The sequence below is a fragment of the Mastigoproctus giganteus genome, chromosome 13, assembly GCF_048544385.1.
Source record: "Mastigoproctus giganteus isolate SK-2022 chromosome 13, ASM4854438v1, whole genome shotgun sequence".
NCBI classification, from domain to species: domain Eukaryota; kingdom Metazoa; phylum Arthropoda; class Arachnida; order Uropygi; family Thelyphonidae; genus Mastigoproctus; species Mastigoproctus giganteus.
This window is the reverse complement of record NC_143587.1, coordinates 127163316-127185857: the sequence shown is the minus strand read 5'-3', so window position 1 is coordinate 127185857 and position 22542 is coordinate 127163316. Positions and strand designations below refer to the sequence as shown.

The window sequence follows — 22542 nt, the reverse complement described above, 5'->3', positions numbered from 1 at the left end:
AAATAACATTTATTTAAAAGTATATATAGATCTGAGCACTCAATTGAATTATTACGAGAAACTTATTTTAATATATTGATTTAAAGTAGTATTTTGTTGAAATAAATATATATTTATTTGATATATGAAAAGCAATATAGGGTATTTCCCGTCTACCATGTTGAGAATTGTATTCGAGTAATTGTGCTTTAAAACTACGCAAGCGCAGAATCTCTGATTATAAAAATAATGCAAAACTGGCTGAGGAGAAAAATTTTTTTACCTTGTGAATCTCAAATAAAAATTAAAAATGTGTACTTTACAATAATTTTATTGTTTTTGAAGGAACTTTCTTTCAGTTCAGCTTATTTTTAGTGCATTGTGCTTTACCTCGACGCAGGTAAGCAGACTTGAAGAGACGAAGGATCTTTCATTGTTGTCATTGAGATTTGCCAAGATGGCGGCAGGCGACAAGGATTATTTTGCTCTTGCAGAAAATTGATTGCTTAAGAATTCCTTTCTTTCATTTTCAGCGATGGAATTGCGAGTAGGAAATAAATATCGGCTTGGCCGAAAAATTGGAAGCGGTTCTTTTGGGGATATTTATTTAGGTGAGTACTAAGATAACGGTAAGGTCAAGTTCAATTATTGACAGTCGCTGCATTCATTGTTAAGGGAATGTATGAACGTATCTCCACCCGAAGCCAATGGTATCCTGAAGTGACATCAGTTTGTATTACATGTTTCCTTATTAGAGTTGAAAGCCTAACATGTAGCTACTTCGAGGTTATATTGTTATTGAGAGCATCATCAGGGTTCAAGAACTTGCTAGTTCTCACTTTAAATATTTTCTATTCATGAAACATTTGGTATGAGACTGAACGTAACCCAGTGATTTTTCCGAAACAATTCTTTCTTTAGAGGCTTTTTTTTTTTTTTTTAACCCTTTTTATCTTGTAGTACGGTTTTGCATTTTATATTAGATAATTACATATATATGCGAAACAGGCACCATCAATGCAATTGTGATATACTGTATAGCACGATATATATGTTTATTGTAAATTAAATTTCGGTGATAGTGCATTCTTCGCGTGTTAAGAAAGCACTTTATGCAAAAGAGAAAACAATAAAAATTAATAAGAGGAAGGGTAAAAAAAAGTAAAATAATATCTACATAAAGTACGGTTATTGTAGCAGTACTCAAAGTACAGTATTATCAGTGATCTCTTTGTTGCATAAAACTGATTCCCTTGATATCCTCCATGCATTTGAAATATATTTTTTGTTTGTGAAAACAATTATTCTAATTATTGGTAACATTGGTGAGCATTACAGTTATAGTTTTACTGTAATTAATACATATTAAGTTAATTAGTTTAATTTGTTCCAGTGCAAATTTTTATGTAATGTGAATCAGCTTTTTATGTTGTGTACTAAAATAGTGAAATATGTTTTGAGTTTGGTTTTGACATTAGCATTATCAGAGCCATATGATGCAAGAAAGCAAGCTTACACAGCATTAGTCAAAAAAAAAAAAAAAAAAACTTAAATATTCAATAAAGACATCTGCAATATTAATATACTTATTTTTAATTTTATATACCACGAATGTTGTCAGTTTTAGAATATACTACATTACGTATTCTTATATCTATTTCACTCTTAATTAAGTTTCCCATGGGCAATTCATACTGTCATCATCACTCCATGTGTAATGCATATTAATTTTCCTCCAATGTAAATAAATCCTTGCTACAGGTGTATTAAATTGTAAGTCATTTCACTTTGTATATTCAGGGTAGGATCAGAGAGATCAAGGACTGAATTGTTGAAAATATCAGATAACGAAGAAAATTTTATTTTTTAACTTATGATATCCAGAATTTTTTTTTAAGTAGATGAAGTTTTGATTTTACACATGTAAAGGCTTACTTATTATTATTATTTTTTTCTGTTGCTGGAAAGTAATTTTCTATCTCTGTTTTTCGAACAAAGAGCGATGAAATTTTGCTGAAGAAAATTGATCTCAGAGAATGTAGAAATAATTGAATGTGTGGTGAGAAGCTTTATCATGATGTGAGGTATTTGAATAGGCCAACACTATGTATTCATGCACAGTTGGACTGGTTATCACTGATGATGATGCAAGGTATTAGTGTCAATTACATACCAACAGATGACCTTCACATCCACATCAGAAGAATAATTTGTCTGAACATCAAAATTTTTCCACATGATATTATAAATTGAGAGGCTGTATCTCCAGTAAAATTTTAAGGCAGCCTCTCAAGTTCGAAAACCATGTCACAATTGCCAAGCCATCATATCTGGTATTTTAAACATGGAAAGACTATTCAACTTTCTTTTGTTTCCAACTGTTTAATAGCAGATAGGATGGAAACGAGATGTATTTTCAAACAAACTGGCTGAAATTTATGATCGTCATCTAGGATTTATAAAAAGAAAACAGTAGTGATAGGAGATGAAACATCACATTATCTTTACAACCCACAGACAAAGTATCATTCCTCTGGGTGGAATCTCTAGAGAGGTAAAAAAAAAAAAAAATAATTCAGAGTGGTAGGGCAAAGTTATGCAGCAGTCATTTTTTTTTTTATTATGAAGGCATAATTCATTATGAATATATACCAGATGTGTACTGTTAATAAGGATGTGTACCAAAAGATCATTAAGCACTTGAGAGATGGAATAAAAGAAAAGGGAGCTGATATGTGGGCAAGGAAAAACTGGATATTTATTACTCCATGACAGTCCTTCCTCTCGTCACACAATAATAATTTCCGAATATTGTTTGTAATATTTTTGTAAATCTTATGACATCCTGAGTATTTACCCGATTTTATGTTATGTTTATTTTTTATTTCAAACTAAAGAAAAGTAACAATAGTGTTAACAGATGCCATCAAGGAAATTATTTAAAGAATTTTATTTGCAGTTGTAAACCAATGAAAAAATGTGTAAATAGTTGAAGTCATAGTTTCGAAAAATTTGAGATTCATACATTACCTGTCAATAGATTGGTTTAAATAAAGCTTCATTCTTTGTTCTTACCTTGTATGATTAAATAGAAAATAAAAAAGGTATTATTCATTTATACAGTGCACTACAGAATGTTTAATATGTCATGGAATACACAATGCAGTTCAATTCCAATACATGTTTTATTTTGATTTATTGTGACGTACCATAGCATGGGTAATTGCATTGAAGGCTTCTTGAATGTGCATCTTAAGCTTGTCATCTGAGGCCATACAGTGCTGGGCAACTTTGGCTTTAATATAATTGAACAGAGCATTATCACAGATCCATGCTGTGTAGAGGCCACAGCAGTGTCAGTGAAAGACAACTTTATCCACTAAATTTCACAGTGACCTGTCTCTCACCATGCTGAAAATCAACGTAATATCTTTAATGCTGCCATAAATAATTTTCCATCATCTGCAAATAGCATCTGTTGATGCACCAATGCATAGAAATATGATCCAATGAATAGAAAGTGCAACCCACATGATAATGTATGGAACTCTTAAGTTTCCTCTATGTAATGCATACCTGCCAACTTTTCAACTTTAATGTGAAATTTTCTGTTAAGTTTGATTTTTTTCTGGTAGTTTTGCTATGTTTAAATAATCAGCCTTATTTTTCAGTATGCATTTAGGGGATTTAATGATATTAGAATTAGAAGAAGCAGGTGATGCTATATAAGCAAGCTTATATAGCATCATTTTTTCCTTTGGCAAATGAATTATCATTTGGCTGATGCTATATTTTTATCATATCATATGATGCTATATAAATTATCATATGATGCTATATAAGCTTGCTTATATAGCATCACATGCCTCTACTAATTCTAATATCATTAAATCCCCTAAATGCATAACTGAAAATGAAAAAAACCTTCGCATTTCACCCATCCATTAGCTCAAAGTGTTTTTTTAGTTCTGCCTTGAATTTATTTAAGCTGACAACTTCTGCAACGACAGATAGAAGTTTGTTCCAGCAATCAACCACCCGTTGGCTAAAGCCAAATTTCCACACATCTATTTGACAACAGTCTTTCCTCAATTTTAGTTTATGCCCTCTCAGATTTGTAATCTGGGCAAGAGGAAGGATCCCATCAGCATTGAGCCTGCTCAATCCATTGAAGGCCTTATCACCTCAGTCAGATAACCTCACAGGTGTCTAGTCTCCAGACTCTGCAGGTTGCAGAATTTAAGCCTTTCTTGGTAAGAGGATCCCTTCATTCTCCTCAGCAATCTTGTTGCCCTTCTCTGTACTCGTTCTAGCAACTCTATATCTTCCAAAAATGAGGCCTCCAGACCTGTATGCAGTACTCAAGGCATGACCTGACCATTGCCTTATACAGTGAGATAATCATCTCTTTGTCCCTGCTAGCAAAATTACTGTATATCATTTACAAGATCCCCATGAGCTACTCTTGCAGGTCTGCACTGCTTAGAAAACTTCATATTTGACTGCACGGTTGCCCCCAGCTCTCTCATTCTCCAATATTCTGAGTGTAACACAACACAGTTCTTACATTTGTCTGGGGTTATTGCTACCCATATACAGGGTGCAGAGAAACTCTACCTACAAACTTGAACAGGTGATAGATGGTACCAAAATAAACATTTTTTGTAAAGTAAACATAGTTCATAAATGAGTTGTTATAGCAGCAGAAGCTATTAAAGGGTTGTAAAAATCAGAACAACACATTCAGTAATTTAATGTCGTTTAATGTATACAAATCATTTGCTTCATATCTGATAATTCATAAGAACTGCTTGAACTGGTGACCGTGATGTTCAGTGCATAACTCACACTGACGCATCATTGAATGTTGTAGGCGTTGGAAGTTCCTAAGATTGTCTTGTATCTCTGTTCTTGCTGCAACAATCCGTGCTATAAGTTCCTCCACTGTGTCAACTGGCATGTCATACACAAGAGTCTTCATGTATCCCCAAAAGAAAAAGTTCAAACAAGTCAGATCAGGCGACCTTGCTGGCCAGGCTGCAGGTCCACCTCAACCAAACCATCTGCCTGGAAAGGTTGTATGTAAGTGTGCACGTACACGTCTGTCAAAATGTGGTGGTGTAGCATCATGTTGGAACCACATTTGTGCTCAGACAACTAGAGGAACATCCTCCAACAACTCTCGAACTGTGTACTCTAGAAAATGCAAATAGAGTCGTTCATCTAAATGTACAGGCAACATGTATGGTCCCAACTAAAACGTTTCCCACAATGCCAGCCCATACATTGACACTAAACCTGTGTTGGTAGCCATGTTCAACCATTGCATTGGGATTATTCTCTGTCTACACATTACTGTTGCAGCTGTTGAACAATCCCTCTTGGGCGAAACATGCTTCATCAGTGTAAAGCACATTGTTGGCAAAATCAGGCTGCAAGTTGGTTTCCTGTAAAAACCAGTGGGAGAACTCGACATGGTGGGCAAAGTCAGCAGATTCCAGTGAAAGCACTTTCTGGCATCGGAAAGGATGTAGTCGGGCTTCATGCACCACATCCCACACCAAACGATGCTGCACACCCAGTCGGTGTGCAATGGCTCTTATGCTGGTTAGGCGTATTAGTGAAGATCTGCAAAACCTGTTCCTCAAACCAGGGTGTCCTAGCAGTGCGTCAACATCCAGTATCATGCATATTCACATTGAACGAGCCACTGTCCTGCAATCTTTGGTGTATCGCAGCAAATGTTGTGTAGTGAGGCAACCTTCTGTCTAGGAAGCGTTCTTGATAAATCCTGAGAGGCTCTCTTCCGTTCCCATTTGCTGTGCCGTATTAAATGGATATCCGCCATTTCTGCAATAGTGAAACGCTCCATATCGGTACCCGTACTGATCATAACATGACATTACACTTTTATGCTATTAGCGGCAGATATGCACCACTCCGAGGACCTCTCAATGTATGCATACATTATGAGTATGTTCGAGCACTATGTTATGGATTATTTTTCCTATTTTGTGTGCAACAGCAAATGATTTGTATGCATTAAACAACATTAAATTACTGAATGTATTCTGATTTTTACGATCCTTTAATAGCTTCTGCTGCTACAATGACTCATTTACGACCTATGTTTACTTGACAAAAAATGTTTCGTTTGGTATCCTCTATCACCTGTTCAAGTTTGTCGGTAGAGTTTCTCTGCACCCTGTATAGTACTTTGCATTTGTCAATGTTAAAATTCAGTTGCCGCTTCTCAGTACATCGCCCCAACTTTTCCAGATCCCATTGCAGTAGCATACTGTCTGATATCCCCACAATGTCTGCATTTGATGACTTGACCAGCAATTTTTGTTTATTTGTTTGTTTATTATGCTTTTAGCATTGGTGTACATGCATTTATACAGACACCTGTTCTTAATCTTTGATACCCCCTATCACAGCCCATGTATTTCCTTTTTCCAAGATGACACACAGCAAACCTTGAAAACCTTTGTACCTTGCTTTCCAGGCTGCTGCATCATCATCATCAGCCATTTTCAATCCACTGCAGGATGAAGGCCTCTCCAGCAACAGGCTGCTGCACACTCCAATAATAGTGTAAGAATCATTTCACCATTGCCGGTGGGTATTGTTAATCTATTATTATGTGCGAACCCGTTGCTTGGGGGGCCCAAGCAAGGAGTTTTCCAACCCATCTAGCATTTCCTTGATAGCATCTACAAATATTCTATCACCCTTACTATTTAAGTGTATCCTAACCATGTAAAAGCAGTCATGTTTGCACAGAGTGAGTTACTGTTTAGAAGAAAATTAACACCAAGTGCAAAAGAGAGAACCCAGTTTTTTAGGTGCAGAGGAAGCAATATTTGTGATCTGCTTATGGCAAGACAGATTAGAAGCCAGTAATCCCTAATAGAGATATGTGTCATTGAAGATAAATGTAGGAGCAAAAGAATCATTTTTGTGAGATATAAGACAGGATTGAGTTTTAGAATAGTTCAAATCAACTATGTTGTCTTTGCTCCACTGAAGAATTACCTGGAGATCAGCATTTAATGAATTGGTAATGGATATTCAAGAAGTTGAAGCTTTTTGTGCAGGGTAAGTTTCCTCAAACTGGAAGGTGTAATGCAGTGCTTCTCAAACTTTTTTGGATTACTGCTCCCCCTTGGTTGGATCACTGCTCCCCTAATAAAAAAGCCCTAGCCCCCTAAAAAAAAAGCCCTCGCCAGGGCTTTTTTTTTAGCCCACCAATATAAAGTGAAGCTAAATAACTGAAATGAATATTTGTCTGTTTGCCTCCAAAAATGTAAATGTAGCCTTCATGTATGTGTGTGAATTATAAAGAAAACTATTTACTGCATTTTATTCTTTCTTTGTAAAAAATTACAACTATATAAATAAAGTCAGTTATAGTCACTTAAATTAAGTCATAAGAATTAAAGTTAATTACATAAATAAGTCATGATATTAATGGAAATAGTTAATTATATTTTAATATTTAATGCGATGGATGAGCTTGGTGACGATTTATTAGCTAATCAATATTAGGTTTAATATCTGTAAGTAGAAGTCGTAAATCGCCATGTTTAACAACATCCAGACAATTTCTTTGTTTTGTTAGCAATTGAGATACAGCACTGAAACCGGTTTCGATTTAATACGATGTTGGAAAAGAAATAAGTAATTTTTTTACAATTCCCTCTCCACAATGCAGGATAATGGTCAGGGATTTTCTTTTGTAACCAAAATTCCTGATATGAATTTTGAAATTTTGGCTTCAGTTCAACTTCATTTTGTAACTCAATCAATTCTTCTACAAAACGTTCGCCATCGTCATTATTTAAAAAAGGATTTATAACCTAATCTGGAATTTTCAAATTAAGGAGATCTTTGAACCTTTCCTGCATATCTCTGTGCAACATTTCTAGATGATTACAGAAAGTTAGTAGAGTTTCATCAGCTATTTTTTCTCTGTTTCTGACAGATTTGGAAATTGATACAATTCCCATCGTCCTACGTTGCGCATAAAAAGCTTTAATTTTGAATTAATGCTGTAATTTGAGTTTTTTCCTTAATAAGAGTTACATCTTGTCCTTGTAAATGTAAGTTCATTGAGTTGAATCTAGTAAATAAATCTGCAAGATAAGCAATAATCAGTTGTCATTTTCTTGACGTCATTACTAAGGTCGTTGTTTCTATTTTCAAAAAAACTCGACAACAGTATCAAAGAGTTCATAAAATCTTTTGAGACAGTTGCCTTTTTACAGCCACTGAACCTCGGAGTCAAGTAGAAATCGTTCAGAATATTCACTGTTTTGATCAGAAAGCTTTCGAAATATACGATCATTTAAAGAATGTGATTTAATTTTGTTTATAGCAGTAATAACAGTTTGTAGAGAATTGTGCAGTTGATTACCAAGTTTTTTTCTGCAACTAAATGCTGACGGTGAATGACACAATGAACAGTAATAATATTTGGCACAGCATTTTTTAAATAAGCTATAAAACCCTTGTAATGGCCAATCATTGATGGTGCTCCTGTCGCCCCCTTCCACGTCTATTGCCCTCTTTCATGCCTAACGCCCCTCAGGGGCAATATCGCCCACTTTGAGAAGCACTGGTATAATGCAATGTGCTGTCACCAGTCAAGAATCTATAGGATTTTTAGTCAGTGGAAGAAGGCTATTAATATATAATTGGAAAAAGAGTGGGTGAAAGAACCAAACCTTAGTGAACACCAGTATTAGTGAAGTTAGAAGATTGTCTTTTTTTTTTTTTTTTTATGTGAACCCCAAACACGAGAGGTATTAGAACCTATAGTACTTAGTACCGTGCTTGGGTTAAAAAAGCATGGGTTGAAGGAGAAGTATGGGGGGAGGGGGATGCCGGAGACTTTGCTCTAGAGACTAAACATGGGTTTCACCACTTCACTACTATCACCTGCAGTAGCAGTCAGAGAGAAAGCTGGATACCCAATTACAGAAATGTCGGCAAAAGTTGTTCTTCAAAATTCTCCCGAAATCCTTTTGATGGAAGACCACTGAGGGAGTATAATGGGAATGGTAGGAGGTGGGTTACCGACATCAAAAGTTAGAAGAAAGTAGGATGCAAGCAGGTCAGCTTTATCTTTAGTTTAGGTGGCAATAGAACCATCAGGTTTTAACAGAGGTGGGAGTACAGATGGACCAAAGTTTCTGACAAGTGACCAGAATGCTCAACTTCTGTTTGGACTAGAAGCAAGTTTTCTACTCTTATCCTATTCAAAATGCAGTTTAGACTTAATAATAACTACTTTATAATTGTTGCAAGCTCTGTTTTAGGCAGAAAATGAACCTGTGGATTTTCACGCAAGCAAGTTGCGATATGCAACATCCTTATCTTGAACAGTCTTAGCACATTTAACCAAGGTTAGAGAGATTTTATGGTGGAGTGTGGAAGAAAGATTTCATCCTTACAAGAATAATTTCACTGATATGATCTGAGCAAAGTAAACTTTGACATTAGAAGATTTAAAACAGCTACCAACCAAGGAAAAGAAGATTAGAAATCTTGCAGATTATTCCATTTTGCATTCTTGTTATGCCAACAAGAGGCATAACAAGAAAAGAAAGGTTTTATTGGAGAAGAGACCATCACTAAGTTGTGATCTGAAGTGCACAGATGACCACTCACCTCTGCTATGTACTTGGAAGAGTTTCTTGTGAGAAAAAGATCAGGAGTGTTGGCTGTATTGTTTGGATTGATGGGTATTCTACTAGCTTCTGAACATCTGTGCAAGTTCTAAACTTTCACTCCATACACTGACCATCTGATGTATAATTTACTACCTGATTGCAGAAGCACCTTCCTAATCGAGGCAGGCAATTCGATGACCCAATGTTGATAATCCTTATTTTTTGATCTGATGTGATCTGATTTTAAATCTTACTTTTACTTTTTGTTTTACTTCCTCATCAGAGAACCTGTAATCAGAAAGGTTTTTGTCAATTTAGTCATCCATAAACTCTTTCTCAGTCATCTCCTTTCCAATGTCATATACTAGGGGTGGCCAACAAGTCTATTAATTTCAGTCGATCATGATGGATTTTAAATATACAGGGTTGTTAAAATTAAAGTATCCCTTTGTAGAGGGCTCTGGAGCAAGTTATAAGACTTGTACTGAAGAGAAATTTGGACAACGGGTACAATAAAAAATGTGCTTGCCATTTATTGGAAAAAAAAAATAGTTACAAAATTTGTCACTATATGGCACTGTGGCAATAGAAATCACTTGAACAGTGCTACAATTGTTCAATGACCTCCATTTTGGTCAACAACAGTTTCCATTCAAAGAACAGCATTGTCTACAGCAGAACGTAACATGTCAACTGGAATAGCCAGCACAAGACGTCTTCAGATCTGCTGGAGTTTGACAACCTTCCCGATACACCTGGTTCTTCAAAAAACCCCACAACCAGAAGTTGCATGGGGTGAGGTCTGGTGATCGGAGTGGCCAAGATGTCTGGAAACAATGGCTGATGACCCGTTCATCTGTATAGTGTTGCCTTGGTAATCTTGGGACACAACGGTGGATGTGAGGTGGCACATCATTTTGCGTGAATATGGTATCCTGAAGGCGCCCACGTTGCAGCTCTGGTATTGCGAAATTTGCCAACATTTCATAATATCGCTGTCAAGTGACGGAACAGGTGCGGGGTCCAGTTAGTGTTACCTGTTCAAAAAAAATGGCCTAATCGTAAACATGGCCGTAAATCCACACCACACTGTCACTTTTGGAGAATGCAACAGGACCTCTTGGATAACTCAAGGGTTTTCTGTTGCCCAAATGCGACAGTTGTTCGTATTCACTTGTCCGTTTAAGCAGAAGTGGGCTTCATCACTCCAACTTCTGATGCTGGAGTTCTCTGATAGCCGCAGATGCATTGTTGCTGTTCTGATAAGTACAGCTTCACTAATACTGCCTTTTCCTGCAACGTTGTTGGCATTGCTGCTGTAGTGTAGGCAAACATCTACTGTATGATTTTGAAGAGGCTGCTTTGCTTTTATACAGTACAGTAGATCTGAGTGGTGGCGCTGTGGCAATAACTTACGATTATGCAAATAACTTAGGTTATTTGCATAATCGTAACTAAGATAGTTACGCGCCATATAGTTTACAATTTTGTAACTAATTTTTTTTTCCAATAAATGGCAAGCACATTTTTTATTGTATCTGTTATCCAAATTTCTTTTCAGTATGAGCCTTAGAACTTGCTACAGGGCCCTCTACATAGGGATACTTTAATTTTAACAACCCTGTATATTAGAAATAGATTAGTCTCACTGTATACGCTTGTCACAAATCCATTGAAACACGTGACTACTCTTGTCGTCACGCAGCCACTAGGATTGTCTAGTGAAAATTCATACAGTTACTTTGTGGAGAGCATAGTGTATGTTTTGAATTCATATTTAGCTTACTTAATATTAATAACTGGACAGTACTTATACATTAATTTATTACCCTTTGATTTAAAATGAACTCTACAAAAAAGAGTAAAACGTATCATTTTTATCAAGAGTGTGAACTAGAATACTTTTTTGTAATGATAAAAGAAAATGTTGTTTGATTTGCAATGCTTCTGTGGCTATACCCAAAAAAGTAAATTTAGAAAAGCACCACAATGCACTCCATGGTAAATGCCAATTGGGTTTTCTGCCTAATAATGATCTTAGAAGAAATAAATTAAAAGAACTTAAATCCAGATTATTCGCGCAACAAAATTTCTGTATGACACCTAATTTACAATCTAAAGCAGTAACCGTAGCATCATTTAAAGTGAGTAATTTCCTTGCAAAAAACACAAACCATTTTTTATGGTCAATTCATCAGACGCATTTTTAGAAATAACATTCTCTTTTTGAAAATTTTAAGAACAAAAATGAAATTAAAAGTGCTCTTCAAGATCCGCAATTATCTTGAAATACTGTGATGCGACGCATAGAAAAAACAAGTAAAAATGTGAGTGAACAACTGCGTTCTCATATTGCTAATTGTTTGTCCTTTTCTTTACAACTGGATAAATCTACAGACAGTGTTACAGCTCAATTGCTCGTTTTTATTCGTATGGTTTTTTGATGATTCTGCCACTAAGAAGAACTGCTGGGTGTGGTTTTGTTAAAAGAAAGAACTAGAGGTTTTGATATATTTAAAGCATTCAAAAATGTTATTGAAAAAATTAAATTACCACTATTTAAGCTTGTATCAATAATAACAGATGGAGTTAAAGCAATGGTGGGACATCTTAACGGATTCATTGCATTTTGCCAAAAGGATAATAAATTCCCAGATTTTTAGAGTTATCCACTGTATCATCCACCAACAAGTGTTAGCCAGCAAAAGATTTGATACTAAAAGTGTTATGGACATAGTTTTCAAAATTGTGAATTCCATAAGAGGACAATCTCTTCAAAGGAGACTTTTCAAAATACAAGTCAATGAAAACGAACCAGATCTGATATTACACAAAAATGTGAGGTGGCTGAGTTGGAGTAAGTTTCTACAGAGATTTCGAAATTTGCTGAATGAAATTAAAAAATTTGTTGATCAAAGCGGAGATGATTATCAGCAGCTACAAGATATGGAGTGGTTGTGTGATCTGGCTTTTTTGGCAGACTTTACCAGTAAATTAAGTGATCTGAATTTGGAATTACAAGGAAAAAATAAAAATGTGGGTGACACGATTAGTGGTATTTCTGCATAAAAGGGGAAAAAAAATTTCAATCATTTTGCAAATATGCAAGTTCATTTGCAAAAATATCCTGTTTTTGAATTTAATAGTTAGGAATATGTTTCTGAAATTGAGAACATTGTGGATGATTTTGAAACCAGATTCAGTGATTTTAAACAATTGAAGATATTATTCAATATATTTCTTATCCATTTAAAATGAAATTATTACTTTGCAAAACGATATCTTCCTAAAAGCCAGATCATCAGAAACAGACCTTTGGAAATATGTTTGCTGAGAAAATACCCAAATGTTAAAAAATGCAGTTAACTTTTAAATTCCTGTTTTGGTTCCACTTTTCTATGTGAATTGGCCTTTTCGTATTTGAAACAAACAAAGATGAAGAATTGCTCTACTCTTATGGACTTGCATATAGAAGATTCTTTACGGTTGGCCTTATCACAGTACATCCCCAATATTAAAAGCTTGACAGATGACATGAAGACACAAACTTCAAATAAATTAAAAATTTAGATAAATACATATGAAATTAAAATAAGAATTCTGAATTGTATTTAATTTTAAAATTTATAAACAACATTTTTCCATATGTATTGATTAACTTTCTTAACCATGTGCAGTGAAATTCTTGAGATGGTAGATCGTGACACATTTTGAAGAAAAAAAAGATCGTATCACAAATTAAGTTGGCCTCCCCTGTCCATCATGGTGGGATTCAGCTTCTTTGCCAAATCAACTGTTAAGTCTAGTTCTTTAAATTTGTCACAATTCTGCCTCTAACAGGGACTTGGAATCCAAGTCCCTGTTAGAGGCAGTTTCTATTATAATCCCCTTATCCTTTTACCTCACGAATTGATTTTATTTTTATCTGCTTAAACTCTGATTTAAATTGTTTTGTAACCTCTGACTTAACCTCCTCACTTGTTTTAAGGTCAGAAGATTTACCAGCTCACACAATCATAATGTTTGAGCTGTAAGCCCTTAGGAATTAAGCCAAATGGTACATTGTTCGCCCACTTTAGCCGTAGCCACACTAGCAAAACTAGGCACAGAAACCTTAGTAGGTGTACTTTTATGTTCCAGTCTAATGTTCAGTTTCTCATTCTCTGTGGTTAACTAATAATAACTCTAATAATAACCTTTCCATTGGGCGCATTATAGCCTTAGTTGCTAATGCGCCAATAAAACCAACCAACCAACCTTTCCATTGAGTTAAAAATTTTGCTAACTCAAATTATCATGGAGTGGGTAACTTTTACTCCATCCTTTTAAACATCCAATAGGCTATTTCTTAATGCAAATATATAATCTACTGTTTCAGAATCATTTAATTGGCCCGAAACTCCTAGTTCAGTAGAAGTAGAGACATTTAACTCAGTCTGAGTTGTCATCAGAGGAGGGAACTCATTTCCCACTATATCTGTAAGCTTTATAAAGAGTTGTTGCAACTCTGGCAAATCAGCTTCCAATACTGCTAGGGCAAGAGTTAAATCACCAGCCATTGATGACAAACTCGCATCCGCAATCATAATTACAGCTAAAGTTATAATACGCAATATAAATAAACTAAAATCAGTCAACAGCCACAAGGATTTAACAACCAGGCAAAACCTTGACTGCACCAGAAAGTTCTCTAGCACAAACCAAAATGGGCTAACAATCTCCAAGCCCCCACAAAACCCAGTGACAATTAGGTGAAGACCCATAAGAATTTATATATTTACACTAGAAAACAATTGTGGCCATGTTAACCAGTCTCATTAAATGTGGAATAGAATTCACAAAAAATTCAAATTTTGAAATTTTTTAATTCTGGAAGTTCCCAGCAGAGGGTACCACAAAAACTCCAAAAAATAAGTATTTGCACTACCTATCCAAAATAAAAGTTATAGCTTAAAAGGTCCAACAGGAGGCTCTATAGGAGATGTCACTTGAGCCCAACAGGCAGTTGAAGGCAAATTCCACAACTAACATGTTTTTACACTAAACAACTAAAATAAAATGTATCCAGAGGACCCTTGTCACAGCTGTGAGGGCCAGTTACACAATCTAAGGCCCATTAATAATATTTTCCCAGTTTACCAATTTAGAAAATACCAGATGTCTCCACTTGAAATGCTTTACAAAATGGCAACCCTCCAAATGTATCAACAAAATGGCGGCCTTCTATGCAAGTTTCCCTCCAAAATTACTTTCCTTTTCGCCATGATACACTATATGTAAGGGTACACATGATACACAACATGGCTGACACATATACTGTATACAACTACGGGCATTCAAGGCAATGCCAAAGTTCAAAACAAAGTCCAGGCCAGCAAGATAAGTGGTCAAAGATTACTCAAAAGGTGTATCCAGACCACATTGTGACTGCCCAAATGCCCAAAATCACAATAAATCTTGCCCAACCCAAGAATCTGGGGTGGACACAACTTCAAGTAAATTATTAGCTGACAGTTCTAGGCCTATGTTAGCCATTCGGGCATGAGATTATCCACGTGTGAGACAAGATCATGCAGCTCCGGCGAACACAAAGTTTTTAAGTATATTTAGCCATTTTATTGACTTAATTGTTATTTATATTATTTTCTATAAGTAGCTTATAGTCCTAATCAAGCTCCTTGGTTTATTTTGAATTTAGATAGCAATTTTGAAAGTTAATATTTAGTGTCCATAGATTTTACTGTTCGTAACTTGCTGCCATTGTTATACGATACGGAATAGCGCAATGTATATCCCAAACTAGATAGCATAAGGTCTAACATAAAACTAGATAGCAAAACACATTGCACTGTATTAGAAATCTGTTAACTTAGTATAGTATAGTATTATCAATTAATCATTAAAATTTATTAATCTTATTAATAAATTTTAATGATTAATTGATCATTATTAAATTTCATTGTTAATTAAATTGTAATTAAACGGAATCATGACCCAGACTAGAGCAGCAATGCAACACTCACAGAAAAGCATGGGGCTGTGGCTCGGGGGAGAACCAAAGGGGGCATCTACAATGCAACACAGTCTAAAAAATTTCATGAAATGCGAAATTTTTGTGGACCTGTCAAGAACAGCATATGATCTAGCCAAGGAGGATGTCTTTGTGTGTGCTAGGTGCAGAGACTGAGGGAATTGGCACCAACTCAGCATCGTGATGGGCATCAGAGTTTGAGGTGTAGGGTAGATGCCCTCGAGGAAATTAATGAGGGGCCCATCAAACTCTCAGCTGCCCAATTCAACACCTGAGCTCGCTTCTGTACATCAGGCAACACAGCGGCAATCTCCAAGGCAGAATGCACAGGGTCCTGCAGGAACTAGTTATTGTTGTTGACTGAATTGTCAGGGAGATGGGGAATATACACCAATGAGCCAAAATGACTACCCACCTAATATGATGTTGGTCCTCCACGTGCAGCCAAAACAGCTCTTACCTGGCAAGGCATGTAACCAGCAGATCCTTTAACTCCTGTAAGGCTGAGATGCCGCAGATCCGAGTTGCTGTTCCAACACAAACCACAGATGCTCGATGGGATTGATTGTCCAGAGAATTTGGAGGCCAGAGCAATACCTGGAAGTGTTCTTCATGTTCTGCCAACCATTCTCGAACAATCCGGGCGGTGTGGCTTGGCGCATTATCCTGCTGAAAGATGGCGCTAACAGAGGGGAAGATCGCTGCCATGAAAGGGTAATGATGATGTAAGCAATGATGTTTAGGTAGGTGGTAGATGTCATAGTGCCTGGCACATGGATGACTGGACCCAGAGTATCCCAGCAGAACATCGCCCAAAGCATGACACCACGTTTGATTTTGTCCTACGGGTGCATCCAGGGGCCATCACGTCCCCAGGTAAATGATGCACACATACTTGGCTATCCATGTGGTGCAATGGGAAATTTATATAAATCTTATGGTTATTCTAGTTGTCATGTGTTTTTTAGGGGAAATTTTTTTTTTTTTTTTTTTTTGGAATACTTCCTATTCTTCATCCATCATGTATATGGGAAAATTGCTTTACAAACTATTTTTCAGGAAAGCCTGGTGTTAGTAAATTGCGGTTACTGTACTGGAATTACATGACAGTATAATGGTTTGGTTCCAGGGTGAGCATGATATGCAGGTACAGTTGCATTTGAAAAAAATCCGAGGAATGGCAATAATGAATTAAGATTTCTAGTGTTTGAATGCTCATTAAACATCAAGATAGAATAAGTCAATTTCTCTATTGTAATAAGGACATTTCTTTGCATTAAGGAAGCTGTTTAACTGAGAATAAATAAACTTCACAAAGAAGCTGGGTATATGCTTACCATGTGTATTGCCATATCCAAAAATTTCATTACTTCATACAGCATGTTCTTGCCACCTTTTCTTACTTCTGAATACACATGAATTGTCAAAATAATAGAACAAACTTATCTGCAAAAAGATCTCAACCTCTCAAACACTTCCTCATTCATTTCACAAATATATGTGTTCTCATTTTAATCGCAAAGATGTATGTTTCTACTTATCTGCCAAAACCAATGTACTTTTTCTAACAGAATCCCAGTTATCGGTTGATTCAACCACATCTTATTTCAGTTGTCCAAATTATTCACTGTATGATTCCTTTCACTTCAAAGGTGGTAATTATGAATATGTCTGTTTTGATATTCCCTGCCAGAGACAGTAATCTCCTCTTTTCAATCTTCTCTGGTTTAAAATCTCTCTACCAAATTCTGTCAAATTCATCTGTTGCCTGTATCATTCTCCCAACTTCACTAATCACCTGAAACTCTTTGACTTCCTCTCTTCGAAACTAGATTTTCTCCAGTCCAACTTTCCTAAAAGTGAGGTAATTTTCCTTGGTGATTTTAATGTTCACAACTGTAGCTCTCTTCTGTTTTCTACCCACACTGACCCAGATGTGTAGTCATTTGCAATTACTAATGACCTCTCACAGATTTTTCATTTACCTACCAGCATATCAGACAATCCTAACCATGCAGCCAACACAGTTGATCTTTTTTTAACAAACAACCCTTCTAATTAACATTGTAGAGCAGATATCTTTTAAGGGCACTAAGGGAAATATTGTACATGTTAGCACTAATGACTTTAAGAGTAGATCTGTCGACTAACTTAACAAGTACAGGTCAATGTTGAAAAATAGTCACAAGTTAGGGTTAAATTTGAAAATGTCTGCAATTCTGCCCAAAACACAATAGGAGGGAGTATATGATATAGGAGGGGGGTATAGGAGTATGTGCCTTGTCAATCAGTTTGGTCCTGGAGAGATTGTGCAAGGCTCGTGGGGTAAAATTTTTCTCAGCATGGTCTGTACTTGTTAACAGGAGGGACTGCTTCTACAGGGATGGGATACTCTTAAATAGAAAGAGTGCAAGAATATTTGCCGAAGCTATCGAGGCAGTGTTGGGGGGCGGGGTTTAGAGACTAATAGATTAACAGTAGCCACAGGAGGTGAAAGTGATTCTTGCACAGCTTCTATTGGAAGGAGCAGCAGCCTGGAAAGCAAGGTTCTGGGGATTTTCAGGACTGCTGGGAGTCATCATGGAACAAGTAACTACATGGGTAGTGTTAAAATAACTAAGAGTAAGAACAGGTGCATGTGTACTTGCATGTACACCGATGCTAGGAGTTAATAAATAAATTGGATGAATTTGAGGTACTGGTCAAGTCATCAAAGGCAGATATTGTTGGGATATCAGAGACATGGTGTCACACAGATATAAGGAATGCAGAATTGGAATTTGGGGCATACAGTGTGTACAGGAAGGATAGACAGGATAGGAAGGGAGGAGGGGTTATGCTGTTAGTTAAGAAACAAAATCTAAGGAAGTGCATCCAGTTGACATTGGTGAACAGTGCAACGTTGAGTTAGTTTGGTGCGATATAAGCACTTGGAAATCAGAATTCAGAGTTGGAGTATGTTATAGGCCTTGGGAACTTTAACTTCCTAGATATTGACTGGAATTGTGCGTTGGTCACTCACACACTAGCAAGACTTTTGTGGATTTATTGGATGATTGTTTTCTACAGCAGCATGTTCGAGAGGCAACTAGAGGGAGTGATAATTTTGATCTGATTATCAGCAGTGGTTATTCATGCATTAAGAATCTGCAGATAAAGGAACCACTAGGTGGTAGTGATCACAATGTGCTGATGTGGGATTTACTTACTGATGTAACTACCATCAGAGGTAAAGGGAAGGGTTTTTGCTTTCGTAAAGCTAACTACAATGGTCTCATACAGTTTTAAAATTCTCTACATTGAGACCAATGTAGAGAATTTATGAGGAATCCTTGGCAAAGAATGCAAAGAAAAACAACAGAGTTCTTTACCTCTGTAAACTCTAGAAGGAAAGGGATGAATCAGATTGGTCCACTGGATATTGAGGAGTTATTCAGAGAGGTGAATGCCAGAGGTGAGTTAAACTCTGGCAGTGAGCTAGATGATTTTGTAATAACTGAAAGGAAAGTGCAGGAGAAATTGCTGAAGATAAACATAAAAAAGGCACCCGGGGTGGATGCGATCTATCCAGTTATATTAAAGGAGACAGCAAAGGAAGTAAGCAAACCCTTAGCCATAATTATGAGATCTTCTTTGGACTCAGGGGAGGTACTCATGGACTGGAGATGTGCAAATGTGACGCAAATTGACAAAGGAGGATCAAAGGGTGACACAAGTAATTATAGACCTGTTAGTTTAACTTCTATTCTAGGAAAATTAATGGATGCACTGGTTAAAGAAGCACTGCAGGATCATCTAGACAAGACTTCAGTTATAGCTCGGACACAGTATGGTTTTGTTAAGGAAGTCTTGCCTGACCAGTTTGATTGGATACTATGATGTGGTCACAAAGGAACTGGATGCAAGGAATAACTTTGATATCATATATTTGGATCTTAGAAAGGCTTTTGTTACTGTTGCGCATGGAAGACTGCTGAATAAATTGGAGCAGTGTGGCATTGGAGGCAAATTGCTGCTATGGATAAAGGAATGGTTGAGTGGGAGAAGACAGTAATAATCAATGGACACTGCTCATTGTGGACTAATGTTATTAGTGGAGTCCCTCAGGGTTCAGTGTTGTGTCCATTGTTGTTTTCTGTATTTATAAATGATATTGATGATAGTATATCAAGCTTAATGTCCAAGTTTGCAGACTGTACATAGGTTGGCAGGGTTGTTAAGGACACTAATGACAGTACTCTGCTTGCTGCAACGGGATCTGAAAGGTTGAGCAGATGGGCTGAGAGGTAGCAGATGAAGTTTAACATTGACAAACGTAAAGTACTATATATGGGAAGCAGTAACCCCAGAGTGACGTATCAACTCTGTGGTACTACACTGACAGTGGTAGAGAATGAAAAGGACCTGTGGGGTAATTGCGCAGGCAGATATCAAGTTCTCTGAGCAGTTCAAACGGACTGCAAGAGTAGCTCATAGTGTCCTGTCAATGATATACAAAAATTTTTCTAGCAGGCATAAGGAGGTGATTATCCCCTTGTATAAAGAAATGGTCAGGCCACACCTTGACTACTGTATACAGGTCTGGAGGCCTCATTTTAAGAAGGATGTAGAGCTGTTGGAACGAGTACAGAGAAGGGCAACAAAATTAGTGAATGGAACAAACAGTTGCTCTTACGAAGAAAGGCTTAAATTTTTCAAATCACAGTGTAAGGAGACTAGGCACCTATGAGGTGATCTGATTGAGGTGTATAAAGCCTTGAATGGTTTGAGCATGCTCAATGCTGATGAGATTCTTCCTCTTGCTCAGAATAATCACCTGAGAGAGCGTAAATTCAAATTGAGGAAAAACAGATGTAGGATAGATGGTGTGGAAGTTTGCCTTTAGCCAGTGGGTAGTTGGTTGGTGGAACAGACTTCCATCCTTTGTTGTGGAAGTTGATAGCCTAAAGAAATTTAAGGCTGAGCTGGACAGGTATTTGGAAAGAATAGAGGGGTGAAATGGGAGCTTTTTTTTTTTTTTTGGCTGATGCTGCATAAGCTTGCTTTCTTGCATCATATGCTAATTCATGGTGTATTCAATAGTAAGAAAATGTGGGTGGGACATGCTGTATGAAGTAATGAAATTTTTGGTTATGCCATACACATGGTAAGAATATACCCAGATCCTTGACATAATGTGGACTTGGGTTGGTTGAAATTGTTTCAAGCCAGTGGATAGCTGTTTGTTGGAAGAAACTGTATGGTGTTTGGAAATGGATAGTTTACATCTAAGGAAGAATTAGTCAATTTGTTAGAGGGAATGGATAACTGATGTGGGAAGTGTTTTTTTTTTTTGGGTTTTTTTTTTTATTATTTAAATTTTTTTTCTAATTGCATCTTTCCTTCCATCTTTGCCACTACTAATACTAAATTATATGGGTATGATAGTGATTTGCTGCTAGGTGTAATATTAATGATTGTAGTTATGATAGTTTTTCACATTCAGGTTTTCTTTTGTTGTAGACCAATACACTTTATGTACATGTGGATGGAAAACAATTTCTTGTATTGATTTTTGAACTTCAATCAAACATGACTTATGAAGCACTGATAAGTGAAGTCCAAGACTTGGAAATATATTTGTTGTAGTAGAATTTTCTTTCTACACAATAAATTCAGGTAGAGGAATAAAAAATTGGCTAGTTTAATAGAGCTGAAAAATATATCATGGTACATTCGTAGAGCAGTGAAAAGCTCCAAAGCTCATAATAGTTATAAGTTGGTATTTAATAGCCCCCAGAAATTGTTTAGTGTGGCTAAAACTGGTAGAAATCAATGGCTAAAAGGTGGGATGAGGAATTTTACATATGTGCAAATGTAAAGGAAAAGAGTAAATCAGATTGTCCTTTCATATAATGGTTTCGTATAATTGATGACCCATGTGATAATTTGAATAGATAATTTTCATCAGTCTTGACAAATGGAAGTCCATGGCAAGGAGAAGCTGTTCTAGTGAAACTCAACATGGTAAAATCAGTGATGTAGAAATAGCAATAGATGGTTTACTAGAACTTTTAGGTCAAAGTCTCAAGTAAAGGTTATAGGGTTACATATAACCTTTACTTGAGACTTTGACCTAAAGTTAGTTAGTTAGTTAGTTAGTTATTTGGTTTTTAGGAGCATTAGCAACTAAGGCCATATTGCTCCGTTATATGCGGTGGTCATTTCCTGACCTTTCCGCATCCTCCGTATTTGGTGGTGACGGGCTCGAACCCCGGTCTAATCAAGAAGCGTGTGCTACACACTGCTGCTCCTTCCCACCTGGCTACGGAGGCGCCTTGACCTAAAGTAAAGTAAAGGTTATAGGGTTACATATATTCAGTTATTTTATGGGAAATGCCAAGGAAATGTAATAAAAAATTAAGATTAATTGTGAGGGCTTCATTTTAGACTCAAGGATTATCCCTTTGGTTTGGAGAAGTGCCACTGTACCAGCATTTCATAAATGTGATTCCAAGTATTAAGTGATGAAATGCAGACCAGCCACTCTGACTCTAATGGTAGGGAAAGCCATGCAGGCAACAATTAAGAATGCAGTATAGGGTCATCTAGATAAGAATTGTATTTTCAAAGCAGTATAGTTTTGTTAAGGAAAAATCTTGGTTAACTAACCTAATAAACTATTATCATGATGTCACTCATTAATTGGATACAGGAAATAATTTTGCATTGTTTATTTGGACTTTAGTAAAACATTTGACTTGGTACTCCATGAAAGATTTTTGTATGTTCCATATGCCACAGCTTATGTTGTGACCTATGGGGATCATGAGTAAGATCCTTAGGGGAATAATGGGATGGCTATTTGATAGGAGG

At 36.4% G+C, this 22542-nt stretch overlaps 1 protein-coding gene across 4 annotated transcripts in view; it reads left to right on the top strand.

Annotated features, from left to right (window-relative positions):
• Nucleotides 1-250: 250 nt before the first annotated feature.
• The window catches only part of dco (discs overgrown casein kinase 1), a 238541-nt gene continuing 216249 nt past the window's right edge, over nucleotides 251-22542 (top strand). For all 4 annotated transcript variants that reach the window (XM_090387640.1, XM_090387641.1, XM_090387642.1 and 1 more), the window contains exon 1: nucleotides 251-590. In XM_090387640.1, coding sequence (XP_090243766.1) covers nucleotides 515-590 — 76 coding nt within the window. In that variant the 5' untranslated portion in view covers nucleotides 251-514. The remainder of the gene's footprint in view (nucleotides 591-22542) is intronic.